Source organism: Bos indicus, chromosome 5, assembly GCF_029378745.1.
Source record: "Bos indicus isolate NIAB-ARS_2022 breed Sahiwal x Tharparkar chromosome 5, NIAB-ARS_B.indTharparkar_mat_pri_1.0, whole genome shotgun sequence".
Classification (NCBI taxonomy): domain Eukaryota; kingdom Metazoa; phylum Chordata; class Mammalia; order Artiodactyla; family Bovidae; genus Bos; species Bos indicus.
The window spans coordinates 80,142,557-80,155,885 of NC_091764.1; the positions used below are offsets into that span (position 1 = coordinate 80,142,557).

Below are 13,329 nucleotides of genomic sequence, written 5' to 3' on the forward strand. Positions count from 1 at the left end.
AGCAGCCCACCAGGCTCCCCCATCCCTGGGATTCTCCAGGCAAGAACACCGGAGTGGGTTGCCATTTCCTTCCCCAATGCATGAAAGTGAAAAGTGAAAGTGAAAAGTGAAAGTGAAGTCGTTCAGTCGTGTCTGACTCTTAGCGACCCCATGGACTGCAGCCCACCAGGCTCCTCCGTCCATGGGATTTTCCAGGCAAGAGTACTGGAGTGGGGTGCCATTGCCTTCTCTGTTTAAAGTAACTAATAGGCACCATTTGTTTATTAAAGATTTACTTTGTACTAAACCGTGTGATAAGCACTGACAAAAGAAGATAAATTAGACAGACTTTTTCTGTATCGTGACATGTTTGTAATTGCCTGGAAAATTCTATATTGGGTATGTGTTGGTACTGAATTAATGAGTGAATAAAAGACACATCAGACCATTTTCAAACTGGAAGGAAATCTTAAGTATAATCTTATGTGGGGAAAAAAACTAGACCCAAAGAAAATGTTAATTGTTCTACAATACAAATTAGGGAATCTGTCTCCTATTCCCAATTCAGGATATCTACTGTAAAATTCTTTGTATAAAATAAACAGCTATATCAAATGTGTTATCAGCTCAGTTTATTTTAGAAGAAGATAATTAAAAATTTAGTTAGGGTCTAAATACACTTGTGTGTATATATGTATAAAGCACTGATTAAAAATCAGAAAGGCTGTCTTTAAAAAATGCAAATCCTATATTTTAAGGTCTGATTATCTTCAGCTTTATTGAGATTAATTGACATGTAACACTGTATACATTTAAAATGTACAGTGTGATGATTTTTATACACATGTGTTGTGAAGGGGCTTCCCAGGTAGATCAGTGGTAAAGAATCCACCTGCCAGTCCAGAAGATTCATGAGACAAGAGTTCAAGCCCTGGTTTGGGAAGATCCTCTGGAGGAGGAAATGGCAACCCAGTCCAGTATTCTAGCCTGAGGAACTCCATGGGCAGAGGAGCCTAGCAGGCTACACAGTCCATGGAGTCACAAAGAGTCGGACAAAATTGAGCAACTGAGCACACCTTGCACAATTACTATTTCTTCTTGTGTTGAGAACACTTATGATCTACTCTGTTAGCAACCGTATATAAGATCCTAGTCGCTAAGTCATGTCCAGCTCTTTAAAGCCCCATGGTCTGCCAGGTTCCTCTGCTCATGAGATTTCCCAGGCAAGAATACTTGAGCAAGTAGCCATTTCCTTCTCCAGGGGATCTTTCCATCCCAGGGATCAAACCCATGCCTCAAAGAATTGGCAGGCAGATTCTTTACCACTGAGTCATTCAGATCAGATCAGATCAGATCAGTCACTCAGTCGTGTCTGACTCTTTGTGACCCCATGAATCGCAGCACGCCAGAAGTCCATTTCTGTGAGTTTAATTTTTTTAGATTTCACATATATGTGATGTAACATAGTCATTGTCTTTCCCTATCTGACTTTTCACTTAACATCATGTTCTCAAGGTCATCCATATTCTCACAAATGGCAGGATTTCCTTTGTTCTCATAGCTGAATAATATTCCATCTTAATATTTAGTATTCTTATAGATAAATAACAAATAAACATATATCTTATATATATATGTGTGTGTATATATGTATATATTGCTTCCCAGGTGGTTCAGTGATAAAGAATTTGCCTTCCAATGCAGAAGATGTGGGTTTGATCCCTGGGTTAAGAAGATCACCTGGAGGAAATGGCAACCCACTCCAGTATTCTTGCCTGGAAAATCACATGGACAGAGGAACCTGGCAGGCTATAGTCCACAGGGTCACAGAGTGTCAGACATGACCTAGCAACTGAGCACTCTTAAAGTATCCATAACACACACACACACACAAAACATCTTTTTTATCCATTCATCCTTTCACAGAAAAATGGATTGCTTCCATATCTTGGCTAATGTGAATAAGGCTTCAATAAACATGGGATTGCAGTTATCTCTTCAGTATCCTAATTTTATTTCCTTTGGCTGTATACCCAAAACTAGGATTGCTGTATAATATAGTAGTTCTATTTTCCACAATGATGTATCAATTTATATTCCTACCAGTGGTGCAATAGGATTCTCTTTTGTCCACATCCTTGCAAACACTTTATTTCTTGTCTTTTTGATGACAGATGATTAAACGGGTATGAGATGATATCTCATTGTGATTTTGACTTTCATTTTCCTGATGCTTGTGATGTTGGGCACATTTACATATACCTATTGGCCATCTGCACGTCTTCTTTGGAAATATGTCTATTCAGATCCTCTGCTCATTTTTAAACTGTGTGATTTTTGTTATTGATTTGTATGAATTTTATAATTTTGAATAATAACCCCATATCAGATATATGGTCTGCAAATATTTTCTCCCATTCCACATGTTACATTTTGATCTTGATTGCTTCTTGTGATGTGCAGAAGCATTTTAACTTGATGTAATCCCACTGACTGATTTTTGCCCCTTTTGCTTGTGCTCTTGGTTTCATATCCAAAAATCTGATGCCCCAAGCAAAGGAGCTTTTCCCCTGTTTTCCTCTAGGAATTCTGCCTTTTGGAGCCTTATGTTTGTTTAAGTCTTTAATTTTTTATGGTGTAAACAGGGATTCAGTTTTATTTCTCTGCATATGGATATCTAATTTCTCCAACTCCGTTTACTGAAGAAATTAATAATTCCTCACTGAATACTCTTTGTTCCCTTGTCAAATATTAGTTACCTATATAAATTAAGGTTTTTTCCTAGGCTCACAATTCTGTCCCTTAGGTCTACATATCTGTTTTAACACCAGTACCATACTGTGTTGATTACTATAAATTTGTAATATATTTTAAAATTAGGAAGTGTGACGCCTCCAACTTTATCCATTCTCAGGATTGCTTTGACTGTGTGGGGGGTCTTTGTGGTTCCATGTGAGTTTTAGGATTTTTCCCTTCATTTCTGTGAAAAACACCATTAAAATTTTGATATGGACTGTTTTGAGTAGTATGGACACTTTAACAATATTAATTCTTCCAATCCATGAACATAGGATATCTTTTCATTTATTTGTGTAAATAATTTTCAATTTTTTTCATCAAAGTGATAGTTTTTTGTATAGAGATCTTTTGCCTCTTTGGTTAAATGTGTTCTGAAATATTTTATTATTCTGATGCTATCATATATGAAATTTTTTTTAAATATGTTTTTTATTGGTATATAGAGACACGATTTCTTTTTTTCTATTTCAAAGAAGTTTGTATTTGAGCCTTAAGCTTTTGAAAATAAAGTTTAGAGACACTGTATATGAATATCACCGTAATACACATGAAGTATTCTATCAGACCCTTAAAATTAACATAAACTATCTCATAGTCAAAACAAAATAGGGGCTGGGTGCCAATTTTATTAGATAAGTTGGTACAGCATTTTAATTATCATTCTATGTCTATCTAGGTGTAGCTGAAATTCAAAATTCACACCAAAGTAAAACTATATCATAACTCAGTGCCATACTAAATGTACTTGGCCTGTGCAGTAATATTTTAGTCAGATTTCATTTTGATTCCCTTCTCATTCATGGCCCAGGTGGCCTTGAGAGAAACGCAGGACTTAGTGCTGATCATCACACCACATACCACTGTCTTTTTATAATTTCTACAAAATTTTAAAAGGGAGATGTAGCATTAGCCCTGTGGAGCAGATCTTGCTTGATTCCCTCAATGACACTGGCCCAGTATTTGTCCAGCAGAACCCACCGGGAACTAGCGCAAGGTGCACAGCCCCTCACTGACTACAGGCAAGAGACAACGGACTTCTGCATGTTTGTTTTGTATCCTGAAACTTTACTGTATTCACTGATAAGTTCTAACAGCTTTTTGTGAAGCCTTTAAGATTTTCTGTATAAAAGATTATATCACCTGAAAATAAAAACAATTTTACTTCTTCCTTTCTGGTTTGGGTGCCTTTATTTCTTTTTCTTGCCAGATTGCTCTGACTAGGATTTTCAGACTGTATTGAATAGGCATGGTGAGGATGAGTACTTTTGTTCCTGCTTTTAGAGGAACAGCGTTCAACCTTTCACTGTTGAGTAGGATGTTAAGTGTGGGTTTGTTATATATTACTTTTATTATGTTGAGTTATGTTTTCTTTATATCCAAGTTCTTGAGAGTTTTTAATCGTGAAAGAATGTTGCATTTTTCAAATGTTTTGTTTGTACTATTGAGACGACATAACTTTTAACTTTCACATTTGTTGATTTGCATATATTGAAAAACTCTTAACATCCCTGGAATAAATCCCATTTGATTATGGTGATTGATAGTATATTTAATATACTGCAGAATTCAGTACGTTAGTATTTTGCTGGGGATTTTTACATCTATATTCATTGGGGATATTGGCCTGTAATTATCTTTTCCTGTAGTATTCTTATCTAGCTTTGGTATGAGGATAATGCTGACTTCATAAAATGATTTTTGGAGTATTCCCCCCTCTTTAGTTTTTGTGAGGAATTTGACAAGGATTCTTTATTTAAATGTTTAATGAAATTCACTAGTAAAGCCTTCTGGTCCTGGACTTTTCTTTTTTATGATATTCTTCATTATTGATTCATTCTCCTTTCTCATATTAGTCTATTGTGATTTTCTTTTTCCTCTTACTTTGTTGTTAGTAGGTTGCATGTTTCTGGGAATTTATTTCTTATAAATTACCCAATTTTTGGTTTATAAGTGTTCATAGTGGTCTCTTATAATCCTTTGTATTTCTGGAATACCAGCTGTAGTGTCTCCTCTTTCCTTCCTTTTGCCATTTCATTTATTTATGTCTAAGTGTTCTAAGGTATACCAAATGACAAGGAATAAATCTTTTTAAAAAATTAAAGAAATATGTTTTTAATAAATTAATTATTCATGTTCCAAAATTGAAAGCAGGAGTTCTGATTAAAGCAATTTTAGAACACGTTTTCTTGGTGTTTCAGGGAGATTCTGGTGGACTGTTAGTGTGTAAACATGAAAAAGGTCCCTTTGTCCTCTATGGCATTGTCAGCTGGGGAGCTGGCTGTGCCCAACCAAGGAAGCCAGGTGTATTTGCCAGAGTGAGTGTCTTCCTGGACTGGATTCAATCCAAAATCAAAGGTAACTATTTTTCATATATTATAAAAAGTTTCTTCTGTTTTTAGAGTGGGCTTGCGAGAGGTGAGAGTGATAGAAACAGCATTATAAAAGAAAAGACAATAACATAGTATTTCATTTTAGTTTCTAAATACATTAAAATATACATTAAAATTCTATAAGAATAACTTCTTCCTTCGGCAATGTTATGGTAAAATTGACTTTTCCTGAGGCTGCTTTAATCCTAGATTTGCATTCTCTTTTGAAAATCTCTGCTCTAGAACAGACAACATTTTGTCCTTAGGCTTTCATCTTTATTTACTTTTAACATGTCTCCCCAGATGCAGGTCCTGTTTTACTCCAGATAAAAAATGAAAGCAAAATCTTAACAAGACAACAACTGCCACCACCCACACCCTCAAGAGACAGTGCATCTGGGCCAGGTAGTAAATGTTCACATTATCCCATTAATAGAACTAATAAGAATTTAGCAAAAAGCATTGCTTATCTGGATTCACTAGTTTTCTTTGGAATACCATAAACTGTTTTCATTCTGGTTGGTAGTTTAAGTTGAAAGACAGGAGAGTTATTTATTGTTACTGTCTAGGGATCTTTTCTAGTTCATCAGTCAGTTCAGTCGCTCAGTCATGTCCTACTCTTTGCGACCCCATGAATTGCAGCACGCCAGGCCTCCCTGTCCATCACCAACTCCCGGAGTTCACCCAGACTCACGTCCATTGAGTCAGTGATGCCATCCAGCCATCTCATCCTCTGTCATCCCCTTCTCCTCCTGCCCCCAATCCCTCCCAGCATCAGGGTCTTTTCCAATGAGTCAACTCTTCGCATGAGGTGGCCAAAGTACTGGAGTTTCAGCTTTAGCATCATTCCTTCCAAAGAAATCCCAGGGCTGATCTCCTTCAGAATGGACTGGTTGGATCTCCTTGCAGTCCAAGGGACTCTCAAGAGTCTTCTCCAACACCACAGTTCAAAAGCATCCATTCTTCGGCGCTCAGCCTTCTTCACGGTCCAACTCTCACATCCATATATGACCACAGGAAAAACCATAGCCTTGACTAGATGGACCTTTGTTGGCAAAGTAATGTCTCTGCTTTTCAATATGCTATCTAGGTTGGTCATAACTTTTCTTCCAAGGAGTAAGCGTCTTTAATTTCATGGCTGCAATCACCATCTGCAGTGATTTTGGAGCCCCAAAAAATAAAGTCTGACACTGTTTCCACTGTTTCCCCATCTATTTCCCATGAAGTGATGGAACCGGATGCCACAATCTTCGTTTTCTGAATGTTGAGCTTTAAGCCAACTTTTTCACTCTCCACTTTCACTTTCATCAAGAGGCTTTTTAGTTCCTCTTCACTTTCTGCCCTAAGGGTGGTGTCATCTGCATATCTGAGGTTATTGATATTTCTCCCGGCAATCTTGATTCTAGTTCATAGACACAGCTATTACAGGTTTAAAAAAAAGTCTTATGGTTATAAACAGTGCTTGAATTTTGGAAAAGTTCACAGAATTATTCTGATCTCTGAACTGTTTATTCCTGCATGAACAAAGGTCCTTAGACTTTCAGATATCTTGCTAAACAAAGATTCTGGATATGAGATAACTAAGACCAGCATTGGTGTTACTGTCTCTTTTAGTCCTTCCACACTGTCAGTCTCTGTTTGCTAATAGGATTTTATTTTTAGTTAAAAGTTTAAAGCACCTGGTCTTTTGAAAAGACTCTGATGCTGGGAAAGATTGAAGGCAGGAGGAAAGGGGACGACAGAGGATGAGATGGTTGGATGGCAGCACCTACTCAATGGACATGAGTTTGAGTAAACTCCAGGAGTTGGTGATGGACAGGGAGGCCTGGTGTGCTGCAGTCCGTGGGGTTGCAAAGAGTCAGACACGACTGAGAAACTGAACTGAACTGAAAAGCACCTGGAGATTTAGAAGTCTGTGAAAGATTTACAAGAAGATAAAAGTTCCATGATAACCATCATTCTTGGTTTCCAAATGGTCAGAGTCTTTCCCTTTTCACCCATTTCTGCTTCATCTACTCCAACATACGCTCAAGTCCAGGAGACAACTAGGAAGAGTTGGAGAAAAACTGAAGAGGAGTCCAGAGAGAAGAACAAGACTTGCTAGAGGGATAACTTTCAGTAGAAGAAAGTGGATGAGATCTAGTGTCCAGGTGGAAGGACTGGTCTTGGGCAGGAGCAAAGTGCAGTTCATCCATTGTTGCCAAATGGAAAGCAGAATATTTAGGCATGGGTGCTCTGGTATGGGTAGGGAATGAGAGCTGCTGGCAATTCTCCTCTAATTGCTTATTTCATCAGCAGGTGAAACAGAGGATTGTAGAACAGAGTTTGAGAGTTTTTAGAGAAAAAAGAGAAAGTATTAAATGGCTTTCGAATAGCTATCAGGGAAGCCCTATGGACTAGGGAAATGTAGTAGAACTTTTTGGCAGCATAAAAGCCTCTGAGATTAATGACCATAAATTTAGAGGAAAACCAATCCGTCTATGGGGTTGCATTGAGTTGGACACGACTGAAGTGTTAGCAGCAGCAGCAGCAGCAGCAGCAATCAGTTGGTCTGGTTGTTTCCCTCTGGAGACACTGAGGTGTCCCACATAGATGCAGCACAGGTGCAGAGAAGATTCAATCACAGTGGGTTTTTCCAAGTATACAAGAGTATAAGGGAATTGAGAGTGTGTGTGTGAGGAAGGGATTAAAATGATACGTGGTTGGAATTTAAGCTGGGGGAAAGAGTAAAATAAGGATGAATGATAAGTTAAAAAATAAGAAAAGGTGGTGGGATAGATGAATTACAAGTCTCAAAAGATGTGTTGGTGTAAGCGGAAAAATAGAAGGTTGTGGTTGGAGATGGTGGTTCTTGAAACTGAGTTTATGTGAGGCTTGTAATTACTGCTAATGACCAGGTGTGTAGGGGCTGATCACTAGGATGAGTGAATGAGGTCAGGTGAAGGACAGGATTATTGGAGGGAAGTTGAGAATTGAGAAGCTTCAGTGCTAGAGTCATCATCTATGTGCCTGTTGAAATCAGCAAGATATAAGATAAGAATAATGTTGGAGAAAATGACTGCTAAAATCTTCTAGGAATGAAGTGGAGTAACTCAGGGACCAGTTACCTTACAGGTGGTATGTTCTGACAACACAAGAGTCAGGAGTCAAAACTAGAGTCAAAGAGTCATATTTAAATTAAAATTAAATCTGGAATTGGGATTGAGATGGAGAGCAGACTTTAAGATCGTAAAACCTAATGATTTTGATGATTTGAGTTAACAATTTTAATGAGTGCTGAAAGAAGTAATATATGTTAAGCCCTTAGAATAGGGATGGTATGACCTATGAAAAGAGTCAATAAGTGTGGGAGTGGTGATAGTGACCATCAAATGTATTCTTTGTTCTGTCTCTTTCAGACTGTTAGAAAGTGGGGGCTTCCCTGGTGGTCCAGTGATTAAGACTCTGTGTTTCCAATGCAGAAGGTGCGGGTTCAATCCTTGGTCGAGGAGCTAAGATGGACATGCTATGCAGCGTGTCCAAACAAAACAAAACAGGCCATTAGAAAATGAACATTGTTAAAATGTAGAGAAGATATTGCACATTTGCATGTGTTCAGAAATAATTATGCATACCAGAGAACTTTGAAAGCTTTACGTATAAAAGGGTATTGTTTTGTTCTACTTCTTTGAATATTCTGTGAGAAAAAGTATTAGGACTCTGCCATCTTTAACAGCCACCCACTCCCACCACTTGCTTTTCACACAAGAGAATAAATGAATCTTAGCAATGGTTTTTTGAAATTGTTACCCTATTTATAAAAAAATAGGGACTGCTCGGGAATTCATGACTTTATATGATTCAGTTCCTTTTCCAGGCAGATTTACAGTGGAGGATTCATGTAAAGAGGAAAAAAAGATTGCAAAGACACGTTGGGACTAGACTCAGAAAGACCCTGCAAGCCACTGTAGTTGGCTTTGAGCAAGCGAGAAAAGAGCCTAATTCTTCTGTTTCATCATTCTCTGATTGAAGGACATGATGGGGGAAGATTCGAGACTGCAAAATCAGTTAGGTTACTATAACATCCAAATAGACCTAAGAAATACCTAAGTTAGACCATAATAGCCATGTAAATGAAAAAAAAGAAAAATTCACAGAAGTAACAGAAAACCAAGCAATTGAATAGAATCCTGAATTCTTGGAACACTTCCTTTCACCTCTGCCACTCTTCATCTGTATTGTTCAGTAAAGTGTATTAACATATGGGTCTCCTCAATTAGAATGTTATTTCTCTATGGCAGAACATGTATAATGATGTATGTATTGCTCCAGGTCCGGTCTGCAAAGGACCACACTGGAGAAGAGACTACCCTCTGAGGTGTAGTCCCTAAGGGTTGGACTCTTAAGACAATCTGGACTGAAGGGGCGGCAGATTAGTTGGTCTACAGGTTACAATTCTCACCTCTGGTGCAAGAGGTCCCAGATTCAGATCCTGGACAAGCCCCCAGGATGATAGCTAACGGTGAATGGTGTCAGATCCGTGATCTCTGAAGAAGATTTAACTCTGGGACCAGGGACCAGGCTTGATCACTCAAGAGCTTTTGTAGAGCAGAGTTTTATTAAAGTATTAAAAGAGACAGAGAAAGCTTCTGACATAGACAATAGAAGGTGCCCGGGGATCCCCACACAAGCTCCCGTCCTAATTACACGCGAGGAACCCTGGGTATTAATAACTGGGAACGGCCAATCAGTTGACTTCTTTTGGACACTGGGGCAACTTTCTCTGTGCTCACTGAAGCCCCTGGTTTGCTTTCCTCCTGATCCACTACTGTAATGAAACTGTCTGGATGAGCCAAACATTATTATGTCAGTCATCCTTTAAGTGGCAACTTTCTCTGTGCTGTTTCCTCACGAGTTTCTTATCATGCCAGAGTCTCCCTAGCCCCTTCTGGGGAGGGATATATGGAACAAGGTCCGGGTCTCTCTTTTCATGAATATGGAACCAGCTCTTTTTAATGGAACAAACTAAATCCTCAAGTGTGGGCTGATGAAAAATTCTTTGGGTTGAGGACAAAATGCTGTTCCTGTCCTTATCAAGCTCAAAGACCCTCACCTATTTCCACATCAAAAGCAGTATCCCCTAAAGCCCGAGGTTAAGGAAGGGTTAATACCCATCATTGAGAATTTGAAGGAGCAAGGACTATTAGTTCCCTGTAATAGTCTGTGCAACATTCCTATTTTGGGTGTGGAAAAGTTAAATGATAAATGGAGACTAGTTCAAGATTTATAAATAATAAATGAGACTGTGGTTCCTTTTACTCATATGCCAAAAACAAATGGATTTTCTTGTTTACAAGTCTATGTCAGAAACTTTCTCTATCCCTTTTTATACTTTAATAAAACTCTGCTCTACAAAACTCTTGAGTGATCAAGCCTGGTCCCTAGTCCTGAAGTTAAATCTTCAGAGATCACAAATCCAACACCGTTCACCATAAGCTATCATATTCATCCATCAAAATGTGAAATCAAACCAATATTGTAAACCAATCATCAACCAATTAAAAATAAATATTTTAAAAATGTGTTCATTTGAATACAGAGTATTTCAATTGTAATTGCTCAAAAAATTGTTATCAAGGGAATAGACATAGGGAAAGAAGGAAGAGCCAAGGATGTCACCTGAAGGAGGAGAAGCCAATGTCAGGGTCAGTGGGACAGAGCGCTCCTAGCATCTGAAGCTCTACAGGTACTCGTGCAGGTACAGCAGTGCCCTTAGACTTAAGTACAAATTGAAGATGACATTCAAAGTGTATTCAGCAAATTCTCCTTTCCTGACCTCAATTGCAAACTTCATGAATACAATCATTTGTCCCAGCAAGGTAAGTGCTTATTGAAACCAAAGAAGCTTTTAGGAACAGATCTTCAGTTGTATCTCAAAGAAGGAAAGAAATGAAAACAGGCTGCCATTAGAGAATACAATGCAGTCCACCTTCATTTTCTAAGAAATTTTTAAAATTCAGTTAAAAGTCATTTTTAATAATTATTATTTAAATTCTACTTTTACAGTCTCATTTCACAAAACTAGGACACATTAAATGGGATGATCATTTTATCCAAGAAATTATAACTGATGGTAATTTTTATTTTTCTTTTTGCAAGCCTAAATTATTCAAATTTATGGTAGAATCCCACTTTTCTTTGTCTTATTTGAGTTGGTCCCTGGTGTCTGTATGTTCTAAATCATAGGCTGTTACTCTGAAGTGGAGTTAGAAGAGCCCAGAGGCTTTTTTTCATCTCCAAGATATCCACTGGATTATAGAGGAAAACTGGAATGTTCTTGGGTCCTCCGAGTTTCACCAAGCAGTATGGCAAAATTTACAGTTGAGTATCTGTTACTCCCTTGGTCTCATATGTGTCAAGATTCAGCTCTGATTATTTATGAAGAAAACCACAGTGAGAGAAGGATGTCAGGTAAGGCTTAGGGGCATTTATATGTGTGCTTTTCCTGTGTAAGCAGCATAAGATCAAAGGGAGAGTTAAACTTGGCAATAATACCTCTGAAATGTAATGTAATATATTCATGTAATGTAGGCATATTTTTTGGAGAAGGCAATGGCACCCCACTCCAGTACTCTTGCCTGTAAAATCCCATGGATGGAGGAGCCTGGTAGGCTGCAGTCCATGGGGTCCTGAAGAGTTGGATACGACTGAGCGACTTCACTTCCACTTTTCACTTTCATTCATTGGAGAAGGAAATGGCAACCCACTCCAGTGTTCTTGCCTGGAGAATCCCAGGGACAGGGGAGCCTGGTGGGCTGCTGTCTATGGGGTCGCACAGAGTCAGACACGACTGAAGTGACTTAGCAGCAGCAGCAGGCATATTTTTATGCGTTTATTTTTAGACATATTTAATATTTTCAAGTTTGAATTTACAAAACAGGTATACTAAAGGTTGAGTGGGTGTGTTTGTATGTATGTGTATTTAGGGGGAAAAAAAAGGCAAGAGAGCCCATCTTCAAATGTAGCAGAACCATACTGGAATGCCAGAGTGTATATATGACCAAGGAGGGATTAAGATAATTAAAAATCATGTAGGACCTAGAGTGCTGAATTTTAAAATACAGCAAAACACATTAGGCTTTTAAAATGATGGAATTGAAAAGTTTGCTAATAACATACCAACTGTCATTTCATTTCATGTATGGGCAAACCTATTTTGTTTAACAAAACAAACTTCCCACCTCTTGTTTGTATAGGTATAATACAGGGTTTTTGGCTCTCAGTAAAGAGGAATGGCGCTAGTGGTAAAGAACCCGCCTGCCAATGCAGGAGACATAAGAGATGTAGGTTCGACCCCTGGGTCAAGAACATCCCCAGGAGGAGGACATGGCAATCCACTCCAGTATTCTTGCCTGGAGAATCCCATGGACAGAGGAGCCAGGTGGGCTATAGTTCTTGGGGTCCCAAAGAGTCAAATATGACTGAAGTGACAGCATGCACAAAGCAGGAGGTGGGAAGGTGCTGGAAATAATTTGGTTGATGGGGACACCTGGAAAGAAAAGTTTATGTATGTTACTGTGAGTGTAGGTGGTTGACACACAAATGTGCGTGCTTGATTCAGGAGTATATGGAAGCCAGGGAATTGCTTTGAGGTTGAGATTGTTTTCTTTGGAAAAATTGAGAGATTGAATTATTGACTTAGAAGGCACAACCATTTATTTAAAGATTCTTTCTTTAGAAATACTGTCTCATTTAAACTGCAGAGGAAACCATTAACTGGCCTGTCCACTGCACATTTTCCCCCTATGATCAGATCACCTCCCTATCCACCCTGATTGAAATGGCTTGAGGTCTCTTTGTAGCTGCAATGAGATCCAGAATGCACAGCATGACATTTGCCTCCCGGTCCCTTAACTCATCACACTCCGCTCTCAGGGCCCTTGTCCATCTACCTCTCCCAGCTCTTCAAACAGCTCTTCTCCATCCAGTCAAGTCTTGACTAGGATGTGCTTTCATTTTTTTATTTGACATTTTAAATACAATTTTAAAGATTACTTTCAATTTACAGTTATTACAAAACAACACATCCTTGAGCCTGTCTTACACCTGAACAGTTGGTACCCCTCTCCCTCATCCCTCTATTGCCCCTCCCCCTTCCCCACTGGTAACCACTAGTTCGTTCTCATATCCGTGAGTCTGCTTC

The 13,329-nt window shown here is 38.6% G+C and overlaps 1 protein-coding gene across 2 annotated transcripts in view; it reads left to right on the forward strand.

Annotated features, from left to right (window-relative positions):
* Window positions 1-13,329, forward strand: part of OVCH1 (ovochymase 1) — a 94,271-nt gene that overhangs the window by 41,226 nt on the left and 39,716 nt on the right. For both annotated transcript variants that reach the window (XR_011566712.1, XM_019961395.2), the window contains exons 12-14: window positions 4,977-5,133; window positions 5,451-5,552; window positions 11,373-11,597. Coding sequence is in view for 1 of the 2 variants with exons in the window: in XM_019961395.2 (XP_019816954.2) it covers window positions 4,977-5,133; window positions 5,451-5,552; window positions 11,373-11,597 (484 nt within the window). In the remaining variant the exon portion in view is untranslated. The remainder of the gene's footprint in view (window positions 1-4,976; window positions 5,134-5,450; window positions 5,553-11,372; window positions 11,598-13,329) is intronic.